This window comes from Lynx canadensis, chromosome A2, assembly GCF_007474595.2.
Source record: "Lynx canadensis isolate LIC74 chromosome A2, mLynCan4.pri.v2, whole genome shotgun sequence".
In the NCBI taxonomy this organism is placed as follows: Eukaryota; Metazoa; Chordata; class Mammalia; order Carnivora; family Felidae; genus Lynx; species Lynx canadensis.
Window position 1 is genome coordinate 116,442,991 of NC_044304.2, and position 20,210 is coordinate 116,463,200.

Sequence of the window (20,210 nt, forward strand, 5' to 3'; positions counted from 1 at the left end):
ATGATAAAACTGGAAACTAGATTTCTATGCTCACAGCAGTTTACTATTTATACCTTTAAACTCTTTAAATTTTTAAAAAGCACTTGAAACCCTGCTTAACAACACTTTTAAGCTCTTTTTAAAAAATCACGTCCAATTCTGATAAAAAACAATTGTGCTTACTACAGAAAAATGATAAGGGAAATAACAGTCGTCCATTATCCCACTACCTGCATATAATAGCTGTTTATGTTTTGGAGTGTTTTCATGTAGCATTTTCTCCATCCATATAGCTCATATAGCACGTCTAGTTTTATGTTCTGCTTATTAATGTAACTATTTCTCCATGCTATTCAAAATTCTTCCAAAATATCATTTGTAATGACTGTAAAAAAAAAAATTCCATGCTATAGATATGCCATAATCGACTGAATCATTCATCTACTGTTGGACTTTTAGATTTGTTTCAGTGTTTTGCTATGATGCAAAAAAAAAAAGTATTCAATATTTATATTCTTGATATTTGATTATATCTCTGAGTATTTGCTTAGGATATATAGACATGGAATTACTATGTCAAAGACTATAAACATTTTTAGACATTTGATTCAGATGATCAGATGGCTCCTCAGAAAAGGTACATCGATTTCCCATTTATCAACAGCATATGTGTATCTATCTCCTGAGGCCTTTTCAGGCTTGTCATCATTCATGTCGAATTTTTGGCAAATTTTGGACGATGTTATTTCCTTGCTTTAACTTGCATTAAAAAATTCCTAGTAATTCTTTAATGAATATTTCTTCTTTTCTGAGTCATCTGTTTTCCTATTTACATATTAAGGCATAAATTTTTTGTTTTTATATTTGTTTTATAATCAAATCCCCATTTGACACTGATCTTTAAATTTGGTCCATGTGGTTAGCTGACACATAAAACACTTACACTTTAGGTATTTACATCTATCAATCTTTTCCTCTGTAACAACTTCCATTGACTCAGGCTCTGAAATTCTTTTCCCATCCCAGCTGAGCCTATTTTCAAATAAAAGCTTTTGCATTACACCAACACATGAGAAACAGGCATTTTATTTCTACATATTTATTTATTTAAAATGTTTAACATTTACTCATTATAAAGCCAATCACTCTGAATAAAGAGGCTGCTTTGAGGAACAGAAAAGTATGAAACTGGGGTCACACTTTATAGTCTCATGTTAATCTAAGCATCCAATTAATTGTTGAATTGGTGTAAGCAAAAGTCTGATTTACCCAAGTAAACAGCTGCAAATGATGGTAGTTTTTAAAAACAGTTTTCCATGTAATCTCAAAATAGTTTCTTTGATTCTGCTAATCCAGATTTTGAAACAACACTAGATGAGTGACTATTACCAATGAATGAATAATACCTATCTAGCAAGTCTTCAAGCATTTTACATATATTATCTATTTTTACATATACTTTACATACATTATCTCTTAAGTAACTTGCACTAGAACACATAACCAGTGAGTGCAGAGCTGAGGTTAACCAAGGAAGTCCAGTCATGAATCTATATTCCTAACCCCTGAACCTCCCACAGCACCCATCATGGTGATAGATCCCAATATTTGCCTCCTGATTTGGGGAGGAAGAAATTAACAGGAATCACTCTAAATATCTAGCATTTACTATAGGTTCAGAGAAACTCTAACATCATAAATTATCAAGAACTTGATCCAATCCCTATTACCTTTTGTAGGTAAAGCTGTGTCGTATGATGCTAAGGTTAGGTCTACATCCAATCTTTTCAGTAGAGTACTGATGTTTAGAAATCTAATCTTCCACAGAGACAGTTAAACTGAAGGACACCTATTTTGCCTCCAAATTCTGCTGACGAAGAAAGCTGGGTTTGGCCCAGTGTTTGTTGAAGCCAAGGCAATGCACTGATCGCCATTCCAGCCAAATGGCTGTGGAATAAGATAGAACCAGCTTTGACTTCTATGCTTTTCCTGGTTGATGTCACCTCAGCACAGCTGGAGTCTTAGGGCAAGTCTTCTGTTTCTAACCTTGACCTCTGAACCCTCTATTCCTGTGCTCCCCTTGGCCCCTCCCTCAGGCCTCAAAGAGAAAAAGACTTCAGCGTTTGTCCATTTTCCTCATCCATAGTGGGAGTGCCATTTTAGTGTGTGTGCTGTTTGTCAAGGGGATGTGATGTTTCTTGATTTCTCTTCCAATCCACCTCCTTGTTTTTCTAGAAAAACAAGGAGCTCCTACATTATTGGTCTTCTCCTTTGAACTATTGGACTTTTCCACCAAAGTGTTCATCTCTCTGGAAACATTTCAAGCAAGATAGAGCAAAATGAGCATCAGACTTCTAGCAGATATGATGCTAAAAGGATGTACTTCCAGAAAATGGTAAAATTACCTGCCTTTTTTGTGGTCCCCAAAGTGTAGGCTCTTTGGCATTCATATAACAATTCATCATCATATTTCACACATACTTTCTGAACTGGGAAGCACTAAAATACAAAAAGCCCTGACATGGTCCCTATCCTCTGGGTAGATATGAAAATAGGTGGTGCTCTAGGTACCCAGTATGTGGTACAGGCCAACCTGGAGATCCCGAGGCACACTGAGTACCAAGACTGGGAATGTCTGATGCTACAGTACCCATGCAGAAAACTGTCCAATGGGCCAATTCTTCTTAAGCACATTTTCTGAAACAGACTTCAGTATGCTTACTGAACTCCTAAATCAGAGCTGTTTGGGGATAGGCAGACACTCTAGGTACCCCACAATGCAAACTAACATTTCCTCGGCATCGTTTTGCTCTTGGGACCAAACAGTAATAAAGGGATGTCTTAGATACCCTGACGGCCCATCCCCCCCTTCTAGGAGGTAGCCATTTGTTACTTTTAAATGTGTTATCTTAAAGAATCTGAGGTTGAATTACCACTTAGATCAGGTGTTCTTATTACATAAGCCTTACAGAATTCCTAAAGCATGAAAACCACTAGATATCTAAAGGCAAAAAGCTATATTGTAATGTGCTTGATGAGAGAATGTTTGACCATATTAGGGGTATCTATTGCACTAATTTTTGGTATTTATATGATAACTGGTATACCCTTACTTTATAAAATCAAACTTTTCATGGGCAGACAAATTTATTTGAATGAATATATATTTACATGTCAGTGCTGATTCCCCACCTAGATTATATAAACCTCAAGGATGGGGACCATGTCTTAATTTTCTTATATAAAACATGTTACAGTTCTATACCTGCAGAAGATACTCTATTAATGCTTATTAGTATTCACTGAAGATGCAATCTTTCAGAGATCAAATAATTTAAATCTTACCCAAGGTCTGTCTCTCATTATCTAAATCATTACTGAGATTGTCTAAGGAAAGGTTATCACTTATGTCACTGACATAGGAGTCATCCTCAGAAATCTATGGGAAAAGAAAAATACATTTGAGTAAGAATAAACAAACCAGATTTTCATTAAACCTTTACCCCAAATCATCAAACATTTTGAATCCCATGTTAAAAACCTACAGAAATAATTTTGGATTACTTTCATAGAGGTCCAAACGCCAGTCTGCCTGAAAGCCGTTCACGGCAAACACCTGTTATTAAAATTTTTATACTTTCTTGAGCAGTTATCACAAAGAAAACACTCAAGATCTTAGTTATTACAAAAGATTCTTATTATTTCAGACTGCACTTTCAGAATTTGCTAGTGTTTGCACAGAATAATTATAATTTGTCTTTCAACTATTTGTGGGGAAAAAAAAGGATCTTCCATGGAAATTAAATAAGATTAGTACTTCTATATGAAAGGTGTAAAATTATCAATTCACATTTTCACAAAGCAATGCCAACTATGATACTTGCTTATTTAGGACAGTATGATTTTTATGCATCAATATGAAACCGTATTATTATATATTATAAATTATTATAATAGCCATATTAAAATAATTATAGTAAAATAATTGCATGTTATAAATTAATATTGGTCAAATTCAGTGATTAAAAAAATAAGATACTAATTTCCAACCCTGTAGTAGAAATATTACATTATGAAATAGCTAATAGTCAAAATCATTAGCCACTAATTGAAAAGAGGTATAACAAATCAAGAAACAGAAGTGAGGAAGTACCCAACACCTTCTACTTTTGCAACCTTTTCCCTGAGGTCTTGTATCTTTTCGTGTTCTCTGGGGGGGTGGGAGTTACAAGAAGATCCTCAGAATGCAACGGCAGAAAGAGCCCACTGAGTTTAGCATTTCTAAACAAATGAGTAAAGCAACAAAAGAGATTTTGAGGCATCTAACTGAAAACAGTGCTCAAACCTCATTTTCTGAAGAGCTTGGAGATAACAGAACTTCCTGTGCATCAAAAAACTCTGAAAGGGAGTCAGTGATGGAGAGTCTACTTTCATTGGAAAGCTGATGGACCAGAGCTCGGTTGTCATCTCTGGAGTTTTCCTATTTGAAACACAAACACAAAAATGCATATAATTAGAAACAGCCTCAAGAGAAGCAAAAATAAACAACTGATTTCTCTGCATGATACACAAGGTCACAGGCACATGCAAACAAGCAGCTCAAAGCAGAGGTCAGCTCCAAAGTCAAGGAGAAGCAAGCCTCACACAAAACAAAATGAAAAACAAAAGTGTCCGCCACACGGACACCTCACTTTATAGGCACTATCACTGCTTAGGCACCTGCAACAAATCTCAAAGCAAAAAGAAACTGTCCAAGGTCAGTCTCGGTTCCAGTTAAGAGGGGGAAAATTCTAACACTCTCTGAATCATATCCTCTTATTCTCTACCACTGCAGGATGTTTCTTTTCATCCTAAAATTTCCTCTGAATTGTACTCAACGTATGTCCTTGCGTGGCTGATTTGCAGCCACAATGCCTTTTTCTGCCTCCACGCTTTCCCAGAAGCCAATATGCTGTTCTTGAGGCGTCCCTTGACAAATACACGGCGTGTTTTGGTCCAGAAGTGCCCCTGGTGGCAGATCATTCATTATTCATGGATGAATGAGATAAATTCTCTTTGTCTCTCTCCAACCACAAATAACTCTGAGAGGGATGGAAACTCCCAATCCCCTTTATAAACCTCTCTACAAACAACATAATGGGGTATCATGATTTTTCCATCTTGCATGGCCCTCCCTTCCCTACTTCACTGGGTCTAAACTTCCCCGTGGGGAAGGTCCTAAATACTTTGTTTGGAAATGTGCATTCTATTCAATTTGCAAGTGAAAATTTAATACAACTCAACAAATTGAGCAACTGCTTTATGCTGGCTTTGGAGAGATATAAGGATGCACTGGCCTGAAAGAGTGGCGCAAAGAATGCACTCAACACATGAGACCAAGACTGTAGAAGAGAGGGTACTACAGAAGGGAAGAGGAAGGTGAGGCTGATTCTATTTCGGGCTTTGGTTTGGAGGGAGAGGTGACACCTTGAGGAATGTTCCCCAGTCTAAATTCCTTCGATTCAGAAAAGATTGTTGCCCTGAACTTCCCTACAGTTCACAATTCTCACGGGGCTGATAAAGGAACAGCTTCTGCATCATACATATGTCATAAAGGAGTCTCAGAATATTTGGAGAGCAAAAGTTACAGCAGATTATGTCTTTTCCAGAAGTTTTATGAGTTCAGGATACACTCTTCAGTCTCATAAACAAATTATATCCAAGATGGGGATGCGATAACAGAAGGACCATAGCAGATTTTTATAATTAGTAAAGGACAAGTGGTCCCTTTATGAAATGTTTACTTCAGGAACACATTTAAATGGGTACCCCTTCCTCTTGGATTCTTCCTAGGTAAGACACCTGGTCATTCAAAGGTCTTACCCATTTTAATACCCATAAAGCCTTGCGAAAAGCAGGCTTCTTTTCTGCCCTGACAAAGAGACCACATTAGGCTCTATAAACAAGTGCCATAGCTGTCACCTTCAAGGGAAAGGAATGTCTCCTCAAAACAGGAGACACCATAGTGAATGACTGAGCTCCTTTAATGCTCACTGAAACAGCAGAATCTTCCTGTGTCTTTTGGTGTGTCACTGCCACATAAGACTCTAATGATTTATTTACTTGTTCTGTTCATTAATTCATTACTAGTCGCTCCTGCTGTCTATCTTCCTTCTCCTAGTTGGATGGATCAGAAGGATTTCTTGGCTCATCAGCAATGAAAATAATATACCTAACGCTAGCCCCTTCTGACGTTCTACCTCCAGAAACGTCCTATCAATACCCACTGAAAAAAAAACTCAATGGGGCTGCAGCAGCCCCAAGCCTCAGCATACTACCTTACACACACAGGACCGCACTTGTTACATATCAACCTGCTCGGTTCACTTCAACAATTTCCCCACGAGGTTGGAAGGCCTCCATGGTTGTCTATCATTTTTTTTTGAAATCAACAAAGATAAACAGAAAAAAAGGGAAGGAAGGGAACACTCATAATCCTATCACACTAAAACCACTATAAGCATTTTTTAAGAAAATATAAACTATTATTATTTTTTAAATTTTTTAAATTCTAATTTTTAAATTTACATCCAAATTAGTTAGCATATAGTGCAACAATGATTTCAGGAGTAGATTCCTTAATGCCCCTTGCCCATTTAGCCCATTCCCCCTCCCACACCCCCTCCAGCAACCCTCAGTTTGTTCTCCATATTTATGAGTCTCTTAGGTTTTGCCTCCCTCCCTGTTTTTATATTATTTTTGCTTCCCTTCCCTATGTTCATCTGTTCTGTATTTTAAAGTCCTCATATGAGTGAAGTCATATGATTATTTGTCTTTCTCTGACTGACCAATTTCACTTAGCATAATACCCTCCAGTTCTATCCACATGGTTGCAAATGGCAAGATTTCATTCTTTTTGATTGCCGAGTAATACTCCATTGTATATATATACCACATCTTCTTTATCCATTCATCCATCGATGGACATTTGGGCTCTTCCCATCCTTTGGCTATTGTTGATAGTGCTGCTAGAAACATTGGGGTGCATGTGTCCCTTCGAAACAGCACACCTGTGTCCCTTGGACAAATACCTAGTAGTGCAACTGCTGGGTCGTAGGGTAGTTCTATTTTTAGTGTTTTGAGGAACCTCCATACTGTTTTCCAGAGTGGCTACACCAGTTTGCATCCCCACCAGCAATGCAAAAGAGATCCTCTTTCTCTGTATCCTCGCCAACATCTGTTGTTGCCTGAGTTGTTACTGTTAGCCATTCTGACAGGTATAAGATGGTATCTCATTGTGGCTAAAACCACTATAAGCATTTTGATACATTTCTCTCCCATCTTTTTTTTTTTTCTTTTTTTTTTCAACGTTTATTTATTTTTGGGGCAGAGAGAGACAGAGCATGAACGGGGGAGGGGCAGAGAGAGAGGGAGACACAGAACCGGAAACAGGCTCCAGGCTCTGAGCCATCAGCCCAGAGCCCGACGCGGGGCTCGAACTCACGGACCGCGAGATCGTGACCCGGCTTAAGTCCGACGCTCAACCGACTGCACCACCCAGGCACCCCTCTCCCATCTTTTTTATACATATAGCTTTGCTTTAAAATAATTGTGTGTGTGTGTGTGTGTGTGTGTGTATATATATAAACTTATATAAATATATAAAACTGGGGCAAATGGAACTGAGTAGTGAACATGTTCCCCAGTCCATTGATTTATATATAATATATATTTATAAACTTTCCCTAAACAACACTGTACCATAGTCATTTTTTTCAAAATTAACATTTATCTTGAGGATAAGAGTAACATGTTTAAAATGGAAAAAAAAGAAAAATGTAAATAAAATACCTATCACTTAAAGCCTCATTGCCCAGATGTGGCCCCTATTAACCTGTTGGTGTATTTTTTATTATTAAAACGTGTGTGTGTGTGTGTGTGTGTGTGTGTGTGTATGGTACATATATGTGTATGCGTGTATATGTATTATATAAAGATACAGATTTAAGTTTGAAAAACTAGATCACACTGTAGTCTTTATATAGTCTGCTATATTCATTTAACATTATATTACGAACTTTTTCCCAGGATGTTAGCTTCTTGAGACATTAACTTTAGTTCATAGATAATACTTTGTTATATATGCGTGTCACAAAGTGACACTTTTATGTAGTAGAAATTAAGGGCATTTCCAAATTTGTAAAGATCATGAGCATCTTTGCAAATGTCTCTTGTAAACAATGAGATAATACTTGTATCTCACTATTTCTTGGAATCAGTCCTCAGAAGCAGAATTATTTAAAATGTTAGAGGTAATACATATATGATTTAATCACATTAACAAAAGAACCTCTGTTTTCTCTATATCTTTAAGGGCATAGAATACTATAATTTAGAAAAGCTGTATGTTAAACAAATTGTTTTAATTTGCATTTCTTCGTTAAGAATTAGGTCTAACACTTTTTTCTTAAAAAAATAAAAAACCTATAGAAATGTTGACATTAGGGGAGGGTACATCAGGGTGGATGGGACCTCCCTCTGCATTTCTTTGCACTTTGTTGTGAATTTATAAGTATCACAAAGTCAAAAGTTGCAAAAGAACTGTATGTATTTGGGTTTTTGGTGAATTGGGTCCCTTTCTTCATTTGTTTATTGGGGTCTTAAGTTGCTTATTACTTATTAATTATTTACATATTAAAGACATTATCACCTAGTTAGCATTTTCTAAGTCTGTCATTTTCACTGAAAATATTTTTCCTAGTTTATTATTTGTCTCTCATTTTTCCATATACACCATTTCTTTCCTAAAACAAAGGTCAGATCTAGTTAATGTGTCTTTTGCAATTTTTCTATTGCTCCCAAATTTAGAAAGTCCTCCCTACACTAGCCATTTGATAAATATTTACGTCAGTGGATTTCAGTTTGAGTTTTTATATTTAACTCCAATTCACTTACAATTCATTTTAGTGTCCAATGTGAAGATTTAAAGTGCTCAGTCAAAAGATCGCCTTTGAGCTGTGCCAAACGAATTTGTTGAATGATCCACCCATCTCCTGCCCATTGCTTTTTTTGTTGATTTTATCATGTGTTTGTTTCTTTTATGTGAAATGGTGTTTACGTCTGAGATAGTTTTTCAGTCCATTCTCACACCATCCCCAGCATATTTCCACTACTGGCCTGGCACATTTCCTCAATATATAGCAGGTGTGATGTTATTGAGAAAACACTGTGCTTTGGGCTCACCAGATGTGGATTGACATCCCAGCCAGGTCTCTTATTAGCAGTGTGCCCTGGGGGAAGTTATTTAACCTCTCTGGTTTCCTTGTCTCTAAAATGAAACTACCATCACCTACCTCATAGAATTGTGGTTAGGTTTTCGTGAGTTAACGCATTCAAATGCACATGGAATAGAGCAAACAGATAGGCAATTGAAAGAACTAAATTCCCTGCTTCTCTTTCAGATGTATCTTTAAAGTTCTTGCCTACTTAAGTCTCTGAAATGGACTGTAGATTAAATAGAGTATTACCACCCAAAGTCACCTAGCCTTTCATTTGGAACCTAAAATAATATAAGAACTAATAAGCTGAAAGTATTAAATATTCACATTCAAAAAGATAAAATATGAGAACTTACTAGAATGTGGGAGTCATTTCGATGGGAGATGGGTAATCTGAGCAAGTCGAACGGAAGGGAAGGGAAGGGAAGTACAGAAAACAGAGGGTCCTAGGTTGACCTCACTGTGGGAACTGCCATTCCTTAACAGATTGCTTGGGGTGTCTGTGAGCTACCTAAGAAAAATAAACAGGAATAGAATTTTTAAGCTCTTGGGGCGGCCACTTCCAGTCACTCTCTGGTTTCCTGAAGACAAGAATGGCTTTTCCATTTCTGGGAAAGTGAGCCTGAGTCACTCAGTGAAAAGCAGGATAAAACATGGAGAATATAAAATTACTGAAAGAGGAAACAGCAAGGACGACATGCCATCAATTCAAGACTTCAGTCTAGTGTGGCAAGTGTGAATTTGGGGGACACTACTGCTCCTCCTCCAGGACAGTTTACAGCATTTAAGCCTTCAGGTACATTCCTTGTGAGATCAGTTTAAAAACATGCATTTAAAAAAAAATTTTTTTAACGTTTATTTATTTTTGAGACCGAGAGAGACAGAGCATGAACGGGGGAGGGTCAGAGAGAGGGAGACACAGAATCTGAAACAGGCTCCAGGCTCTGAGCTGTCAGCACAGAGCCCGGACGCGGGGATCGAACTCACGGAGCGCGAGATCATGACCTGAGCCAAAGTCGGCTGCTTAACCGACTGAGCCACCCAGGCGCCCCAAAACATGCATTTTGAAAAGACTGATTCTGGTTTCCTTTCCAAAACACAAATAGCCCCAAGTATGCACACTGAGCATAAGTACATAGAACCATAAATGAAGTGTCAACTTGCTTAAATAAATGTAGTTGGTGGAAATGCTATTTAAAAGGTAAGCACTGGGGCACCTGGGTGGCTCAGTCGGTTAAGCGTCCAACTTCAGCTCAGTCATGATCTCACAGTTCGTGGTTTCCAGCCCCACGTCGGGCTCTGTGTTGACAGCCCAGAGCCTGGAGCCTGCTTCAGATTCTCTGTCTCCCTCTGTCTCTGCCCTTCCCCTGCTCAAGCTCCATCTCTCAAAAATAAGTAAATGTGTAAAAAACTTTTTTTAAATAAAAATAAAAGGTAGGCATTGCCTCCCAATAGACATAGAAACCCCACAGAATGCCAGTGTTTGGTGGCAAAGAACACCCATGATGGCCAGTCGTGGAGACTGAGCCCTGCTTCAGCTACTGTGCAGATTCAAAAGAAAGCCCAACTGGGAAGCACATTTCTTTGCCCAGGCCTAAAATGAACGTCACCACAGGTCATGTTTGGGCGCCCAACTTTAAAGACCATTCAGTTCAGGTATGGGTTTAAATGGCTGAGAAGATCTCTTGGTGGGGAGGGAGTATGTAGAGGAATGTCGTGGTGCACCACTGACACACATCTCAGAAGTAGCAGCAGGCCTGGGAGCCTCTGCAGAGAGAGGGTAGGTCTCTTATCAGAGAAGAGGGTCCCCTTGGCGTGCGGCCACGTGTCTGCGGATGCCCCGGCCTCGCCCTCGGTGCTGACCAATTTCAACCCCTAGTCTTCTCATTGCTTGTACACATGGCTTCCCACAGAGTAAAGAACTATGTGGGGGTTTTGTTTTCTTTGAGGACAGGAAAAGGAGGAAGAGGGATTAAGCTTCAACGTTGGAAACTCCTTTTATAAATTTACAGACAACACTCACGTATACACACACACACACGCACACACACCCCTTGTATATTACCTTCCTCCCCTTTTATTTCAAATGTGCTCAGTCCAATAGATTTGTTAATAAAAAATTTAGCAATTCTGAGACAGGCATATATAAATATGATAGCTAAAAGCAGTTTTAGGCCTTATTATCCCTTTTTTACTTATTTTCTGAATAATCCATTTATATTTTTCTGCAGCTTCTCATTTTAAACCTTCAAAGAACATTTTGGATAAACATCCTGTCTTGAGAAAAGACATTTTTAACATACTATTAGTGGACCAAGACACTTCAACTGTAATACAATATTTTCTCCCTCAGAAAATACAGCTGTGCTTTTTGAAAGAAAAAAAAAAAATCACAGAAGAGGGAGAAGGGAAAGCCACAAAGAAAGGGGAGGGGGTTCTCACAGAGGGAGCAAGCGATACTGGCAGGGAATTAAGCTACCGTAGGGCAGAGAAAATTAGGTCTCTTCAGAAGTAGCAGGAGAAAATGTTTGTCTTTCCCCATTCCAGCAAGATCTAGTAAAAGGTGATACTTAGGAGGAAAATGGGGTAAAGAAATACAAAAGGAAGAAGACTTCTTGGGGTGGGGAGGGGAGGAAGCAGTTTAACAATGCAGGAGGCACATATTCCAGAAAGCCTTCAGGGGCTCCCAGACCCTGCAGCAGCTGCCGGAGGTGGGCAGAGATGTGAGCACCGCTCCCGAGAGGGAAACAGGGGCGACGTGACAGAGGATGTCAGGTGAGGGGGTGGCGGTTGTGGAAACATTCCCAGACGAGAAGCCTCACCCACCTCTGCCAGACTGTCACCCGACTTGGCAGCAGCAGGGGAATCGAGGAGCAGAGACTCAGCATGGATTCTGCATAAGCGTTCTTTAAGGTCTGTGTTTTGTGCTAGGGCCTGGAACATGTTAAAAATAGTGGGGCTCTGTTAATAGATGGATGTATCAGAAAAGCACAGCAGTGGGCCCAGTGGGATGGAGCCTTGAGTGGGGCACTTCCTGGATTTTCTCCTTGAATGCTATCCCACAGGATACTGGTTCGGAGATGCGAGGGGGATCAAAGATACTAAACTTTGGTAGTGATGTCCCTTCTGTAGTCTCACGTCTGGGGATGGAAGAAAGGGTTGACGAAGCTTTCCTTTTGGTGGAGAAGGAAATCACCAACACCTTCAGCTCTTACTGAGGCCAGGGGTTTCGTGGCCCCTCATCCTCCCCAGATCTCTCCCAATGATCCCACGCTTCTGACACTGCTCCCACCCCTTTTGATTGGATGTCTTTAAATGCTATCTAATTTTCACACCAGTTTTACTGGATCTTGGGAAGTGTGCTTAAAAGCAGTATTCTGAGGAAGATTAATTTTATTATTTTCCAATACAGGTGATGATAGTTTTCTTCATTCTTCATGACTAAGACATTTTATTGAAAACAGCAACAATGTACTTTCACTTACCTGGATAAAGGCTAGGAACCAGGGTCCTGGGAATGGGGGGAGGGATGTGAGCACACACAAACCCACCCCTGGGCAGGTCTGATTCCCTGTCCTAACCTCCCAGTGGGAAGCAACTGGCTTGAAGGTAGAGGGAGATGTTTCCAAATGATCTGTCTTTGGAAAGGAACAAATGTGCCTGACTGTGACCCCCAGACACTCCCACAATCAGCTCCTTGGGTGCTTGTACAAAAATCGGTCCTGTCTGTCTTCCAGGCTCTATTCCAAGAATCTCAGATCCTTTCCCATCCATTAGTGCCCACAGGGTCTACCTGCTGAGACCACAGAAGGATATGGCACTGTCTGGCCTACTGCCTGGGTCTCAAACAGGAGGTTGGTTTTATTTTTTATAACCAGGAATAGAATGGGCTATTTGGAAATACTGAGTAAATGTTCTTAATTCACACAAGTACATGTAACAATCTCTATGGGTAGTCCCTTATTTCTGACCAACATGTTGCTGGTATCTAAGTGTAAGTGGCTAGAATCTATACCAGTGGCTATAATCTTAGTATGGCCTGAAAAAAAATGTGTTACTTTAGCAGCTTCTCTTTCCTTCATAAGCCACGGGCAGAAGGAGAATATTGACTGCATATACAGCCCAAACATATCCATTCTGATAGCCTTGAGATGGCACTAAAATTTTCATTTTTGAAAAACAAGTCTTGGGGCACCTGGGTGGCTTAGTTGGTTAAGCATCTCCTAGTCCCCAAGCAACTCTTGGTGTTGGCACAGGTCATGATCTCATGGTTTGTAAGTTTGAGCCCTGTGTCAGGCTCCCTGATGACAATGCAGAGCCTGCTTGGAATTCTCTCTCTCTCAAAATAAATCAATAAACTTAAAAAAAAAAAAGTCTGGAATCTAATCCAGGATCCAAGCCGAAAAGAGGAAAGAAAGGATCATTCTGTTACATCTTTAGTTTCCAAAATCCTGGACATGGGGGAGAATTCCTTATCAAAGGTAACAACTTTGGCCTAGGATACCCCTGCCCACTACCAGACAAGCAGACTAACAAGATGAGGCTAGACCTCCAAGGGAGGAGGGCAGAAGAGAGGAAGACCACAGTGAAAGGAATTCTGGGGAGCCCATTAGAGGAACCTTTTAAATGCACGAAAAGTCAACTTACCGGGAACAGCAAAAAAAGCTTTTTAGCACTAAAAAATAAACTCAAAAGAGAACTCACTTTACTTTTTCCAAACCAGAGTAGCACCCAGTATGGCTGTCCACTACAATCCAAAAGGGGGTGTTTCTATTTCTGACCTTAGAAAACCCAGAGTTCCTCAGGGTGGATGACATTGAGACTGTCTACATAGACTAAGCCCACATTATTTTTTTTAATTCTTTCAAGGGTAATATACTTGGAACTTCCACCGGCTAAATATTCCTCAAGTATGTTTCAAGAATATGTACTACTGCTAATGTATTTCCTATTAACGTCACACCAAAATCATTACTTTACTTTTCTCAGTAACATGATGAATCGAAAAGATGAATGGATATTTTCTAGTTCTCTCAAAGCCTGAATTAGCCTCTGAAAACAAGATCCTAAAGTCCATCTGCCCGACCTGACCCTAAATAAAAAGTTCAGAATTGCTTCATCTAGTAATTTTCACTTCAAAAGTGCACACGCTTTCTCTTTACACTAGGAATTCTAAAGGACAGCAAAGATCAGGAGCAAATAAGTATGTAATTTTAAAATTTCTCCAGCTTTTCAATAGATAGAGTGAGCAACCAGACAACATCCGCTATTCAAAGTAAAATCCTAGGATATCGTGCTTGAATGGAACCCAACTGGAATCAGGGGGAAAAGTAGAGAGAGTGAATAACAGAAGGGCTTAGTGAAAAACATCTGAAGCTTGGCCGTGATTTTCGTTGTTATGAAAACACAATGATTATCTGACATTCCATATGACTCATCTCTTTGTGCCTGTACAGGAAAAAGAAGCTAAATGTTTTATATTACCCAAATCTAATAAAATAACTTCCAAATAACTTTGAAACGGTGGTAAACAGGATGAGTGCTGTGCAGCAGAAAACATAAAAGTGAATTCGAAATTGCCCTTCTGCTATCTGTCATTTGCAAAGCCAATCTAAGCGTAAGAAATCTTAGGTACATTGGGCACCTGGGTGGCTCAGTCAGTTAAGCCTCTGACTTCGGCTCAGATCATGATCTCACTGTCTGTGGGTTCGAGCCCCGCTTTGGGCTCTGTGCCGACAGCTCAGAGCCTGGAGCCTGCTTCCGATTCTGTGTCTCCCTCTCTCTCTGTCTGTCCCTCCCCTGCTCACGCTCTCTCTCTCTCTCTCTCTCTCTCAAAAATAAAGATTTAAAACAATTAAAAAAATAAAAAAGAAATCTTAGGTACAGAAATCTCCAAACTGTCGGATTTTATATCAACAGACAAATGTCTGTGAGAGTCACGCAAACACACAACAAAAGCTTTACAGAAACAGAAAAAAATCAAGATAAATAGAAGGAAACCAGACTTAAAGTATCTAATGCTCAATGAAATACCAGCTACTAAGATTTGAGTAGACTCAGTTTTGGTATTCAGAATTAGCAAATCTGATGAAAGGTTAAAATATCATTTGGATAATTTGTTTGGTTTTCTCATGAATTTTCAACACAACCATGGAGTTGGAAAATACAAATAAATAAATAAAATCATGAGCCTGGCCACATGACATGCAACTTACAGATGACAGGGCGTGCTTCAGACCAATGACCTGGGCCGAGGGGGAGGAGGAGACGTCCTGTTCCATCAGCTGCTTGAGTTTTTCTCTCTCCGTTGATATGGTATTAAAAGCTGACCTTAAAGTGAAGTAAACTATAAAGATATAATCATTATAAAAAGGAATAAAGGAAGAGGCTTAATTAAAAACAAGATAAAGAGAGATGTATTTCTTTTTTTTTTTAATTTTTTTTTTTTTACATTTATTTATTTTTGAGAGACAGAGAGAGACAGAGCACAAGTCATGGAGGGGCAGAGATAGAAGGAGACACAGAATCCGAAGCAAGCTCCAGGCTCCAAGCTCTGAGCTGTCAGCACAGAGCCCGATGCGGGGCTCGAACTCACAAACAGTGAGATCATGACCTGAGCCAAAGTTGGACGCTTAACCGACTGAGTCACCCAGGCGCCCCAAGAGATGTATTTCTTACAAAAGAACTTAGAAAAGTAACAGCCCTGAATAATGAACTGAATTATGCAGCAAATGCACACTAATTGACTTTTAAGAAACACATCTGGAAGGCACAACACCAAGTGGGAACTCTAACTTAAACTATGGACTCTGGGTGCTAATGATGTTTCACTGTAGGTTCACCTGTTGTAGCAAATGGACCATGCTAGTGGAATGTTGACAGTGGAGGAGGTTGTGTGTGTGTGGGGGGGGGGGGGGGTGGTATATGGGAACTTTGTACTTTCTGCTCAATTTTGCTATGAATCTAAAACTGCTCTCAAAAATAAAATCTATTAAAAAATTTAAAATCATACACATTTGTCAATTCCAGCCCCCCAATCCACTATAAAATCCCAAGAATTTATGACTTATCAAGCTATTTTGAGACTTGAAAGGACACTTCTGGATTCTCAATTATCAACATTTAGTTTTGTTTGTATCCCCCAAGACTGCAAATATTTGAAAATAAAGCTCATTGTTTGTTGGGGGAAATGGTGACAATCCAGCCAAGAAAGTAGACAGCACCTTAACCAGGTGACCAAAATTAATCCCCCGTGAGGCTCAGCTGGACTCCAGGTGTAATAGCTTGAAAAAGATATACCTTCGTTTTTGTTGTACAGCAACCAGGGACAGACAACTCCAAAATGAGGAACACCTTATTTTTAAAAATTGACCTGATTCTCCAAAAGTATCAATTTCACAAAAAAAAAAAAAAAAAAAAAAAAGGTGAGGAACTGTTCCCAGTTGCAAGACACTGAAGAGACATGACAATTAATGCAGTACATGATCGGGGCGCCTGGGTGGCGCAGTCGGTTAAGCGTCCGACTTCAGCCAGGTCACGATCTCGCGGTCCGTGAGTTCGAGCCCCGCGTCGGGCTCTGGGCTGACGGCTCAGAGCCTGGAGCCTGTTTCCGATTCTGTGTCTCCCTCTCTCTCTGCCCCTCCCCCGTTCATGCTCTGTCTCTCTCTGTCCCAAAAATAAATAAACGTTGAAAAAAATTAAAAAAAAAAAAATGCAGTACATGATCATGAACCAGATCCTGTACTGAAAGGGAAAAGTACCATTAAAGGACATTATGGGGACCACGGACAGCATCTGGACATGGAAAATAGAATAGACGAAAGTATTGTTTCAACATAAAATTTCATAACTAAACTGTGGTTAAGTAACAGACTATCCCTATTCTTAGGAAATATACACTACGGTATAAAGGCATACAGAAAGATATCATGTAGGATTCCCACTCTCACACGGTTCAGAAAAATAAACACATGCACGCATGTGCACATATGGTGTGTGTGTGTGTGTGTGTGTGTGTGTGTGTAAAGAGAGAGATAAAATATATGTGGCAAAATATTAACAAATGATAAATTTGGGTAAAGGATACATGGGACTTCTTTGTATTCTTCTTGCAACTTGTCTGTAAATTTGAAATTATTTTAAGGTGTTACCTACCCTCTTTCTTATCAGTCTTCCAACTGCTTGACCCAGAATCCTCCAGCTCTAAGCCTGGCATCCAGCCACTCTGTTCACTTTAGTGAGAGCTTAGCACCTATAGGAGCTCAGAGGCCTGAACTAAAGTTTTTAAAAACCACTAACACATATGACAAAAAATTCGTCAAATTTTGACCACATTGAGTTATCTCCTAGGGATGGGGAACTACCATCTAAATTACTGATCATGGATACCCTATTTGGATATTATCTTTCCAGTCTCCTTTACTATATTTTGTTTTAGAAAGGTAACCAAGGAAGAGACAGAGACATACTTCTTCTCAGATGGCCTGGCATATTATTGAATTCCACAGGGTTGCATTTTTAGAGGCATTGTCATTCAAGAGTGGCCTATTTAGTATCACAGAAACTAAATACGTATTATTGACTTACTTCCTCATTTCACAGCCACAAGGACAACTGCACCTCCCTATAGGTTGTTGCTGAACTTGTCTGAGGCTGTGGTGTTCAGGGTTGGATTTAGACCATCTTCATAAAGTCATGGTACAAATAAGCAATTTGTTTAAACACACACACAGTTTCCTAGGTTATTAGTACAATTCATGTCTTCTCTTTTGTCAACAGAAGACAGGGTAAATAGGTACTAAAGGCCAATAGGCATCAAGTTTTCTAACAATGTCTACGAAACACACTCAACTCTGATTTAACCAATTTCATTGAGCAAAATAATGGGCAGTACAACCAAGTAAGCAACAGTGTGGGCTCTGAACCAGCCCTGGATTCTTCCCAGCTCTATCACTTATTCACTGCATGACTCTGGACAAATATATGCCATTCCTGAACCCCAGTTTCCTCATTTGTGAATAAGGGTCATAACAGTGTTTACTTTGTAAGATGATCACAGGGATTAAATAAGGTAATGCAGCAAAAGCAAATGACCCAATGGATAGCATAGAATAAATAATCAATGTTGCTGCAATAATAATAGTGATGGCGATAAAAGCAACATGGAGGCGAGCAGTGGTGACTGCATTCTCTTGAAATATGGGCAGCAGTGTTAAGGGAGTCCTTGGGTCTCTTGCCGGGACAACACTGGTAAATAACTGCACACAGGGTGCAGGGTCTATGAATGAGGGAATGACCCGCGTCTGTTCGGCAGAAGAACATTCTCAGCTGGGGGGCAACAAACCCCACAAGTAACTCAGCATTTTACGTCCTAGTAGATAGACAAGCCTCCCAACACACACGCTCCAGAAGACACCCATGCCCATCTGAGAGGGCCCCGGGGGAATACCTCTTCACTGTCATGGTTTCATTGTTGTGTTTTGGTCTTTTTTTAAGATTGATTGGGGCGCCTGGGTGGCGCAGTCGGTTAAGCGTCCGACTTCAGCCAGGTCACGATCTTGCGGTGTGTGAGTTCGAGCCCCGCGTCAGGCTCTGGGCTGATGGCTCAGAGCCTGGAGCCTGTTTCCGATTCTGTGTCTCCCTCTCTCTCTGCCCCTCCCCCGTTCATGCTCTGTCTCTCTCTGTCCCAAAAATAAATAAACGTTGAAAAAAAAATTTAAAAAAAAAAAGATTGATTGATTGATTGATTGATTGATAGAAAGCAGGGGTAGAGAAGGAGAGAAAGAGAATCTGAAGCAGGCTCCACACAGCACAGTGCAGAGCCTGACACAGGGCTCGAAATCATGAACCACGAGATCATGACCTGAGCTGAAACCAAGAGTTGGGTACTTAACCAAGGGAACCACCCAGGTGCCCCTGTTTTTTTGTCTTTGGCCTAAGTTTCCTTAATTTATTATGACAATTAAGTTGTTCTCTTTAAATTAGGGTATAATTAACATTAACACTATATTAGTTTTGGTGTATACTATGATTCGGTATCTGTATCCACTGCAAAATGATCACCACAATAAGTCCAGTTAACATCTGTCACTTCACATAGTTACAGAGGAAACATTTTTCCCCCCACATCACGTGTTGTGCTTTAAATGAAGTAAATGTGGCACTCAGCTGGCTGGCACTTTAGCAGATCAATTCCTCTGGCTTTCAGATGGCCTGCCGTAAAGCAAGTCTTTCAACCTGATGAGAACATTCCATTTAAAGTTGGCAGAATATACACCACTTGGCTCAAAATGGATAGCTGACAAGACTGCAGTGGGCATAAGATAAGCAGAAAGAAACTCAGATAGTCACTATATTGGGTTTTAAGGTGTGAAGGGCTTTCTAAACCACCTGACAAAGGAGCTTGGAAGACCAGACCACCATGCACTGAATTTCTTAAATGACTGCTTAGGCCCACTCAGAACTCATTCACAGCATAAGGATCCAGCATACACAGAGGGACTGCTAGAGGCTGATCACGGGAGACGATATGTATATTAATCATTAAAGACACATGATCCCAGAAGTGAGGAATATTCTCTGTGACAGAATGTTTTCTTACTAATTTCTAACATGATGCTAGAGAAAAATAAAAAAACTTACAAAGAGAGAAAATCCAAATACATATATCACATTTATGGATATCTGACAACGAGCAAAACCACACAGAAGGTCTTCAATGCTCAGAGCCACAGAGAACCCCAAAGATCACTAAGGCCACCTGCCATATAGGATGACCAACTCCTCTCCGTCTCCAAACTTTCTTGTCAGTGGTTTTGGGCCATGTTTGCCAGGGCATTTGCTGTCTCCTACAGCAGTCTGTTCTGCTCCTAGACTCTGATGTGGGGAAGGAAGCCCTCCTGTTCCCAAGTCGAAATTTTCTCAGGGCCTCCTCACTGGCAAACCGAACTACCTCTTCATTCAAGTGGTGTTCAA

At 39.8% G+C, this 20,210-nt stretch overlaps 1 protein-coding gene across 5 annotated transcripts in view; it reads right to left on the reverse strand.

The window, feature by feature from the left end:
- OSBPL3 (oxysterol binding protein like 3) overlaps window positions 1-20,210 on the reverse strand; it is a 175,394-nt gene that overhangs the window by 31,649 nt on the left and 123,535 nt on the right. For 3 of the 5 annotated variants that reach the window (XM_030308114.1, XM_030308112.1, XM_030308113.1), the window contains 4 exons: window positions 15,452-15,582; window positions 12,063-12,170; window positions 4,325-4,459; window positions 3,325-3,418 (listed from right to left, as the gene is read on the reverse strand). In XM_030308114.1, coding sequence (XP_030163974.1) covers window positions 3,325-3,418; window positions 4,325-4,459; window positions 12,063-12,170; window positions 15,452-15,582 — 468 coding nt within the window. The remainder of the gene's footprint in view (window positions 1-3,324; window positions 3,419-4,324; window positions 4,460-12,062; window positions 12,171-15,451; window positions 15,583-20,210) is intronic. The other 2 variants (XM_030308116.2, XM_030308115.2) reach the window with 1 other exon arrangement.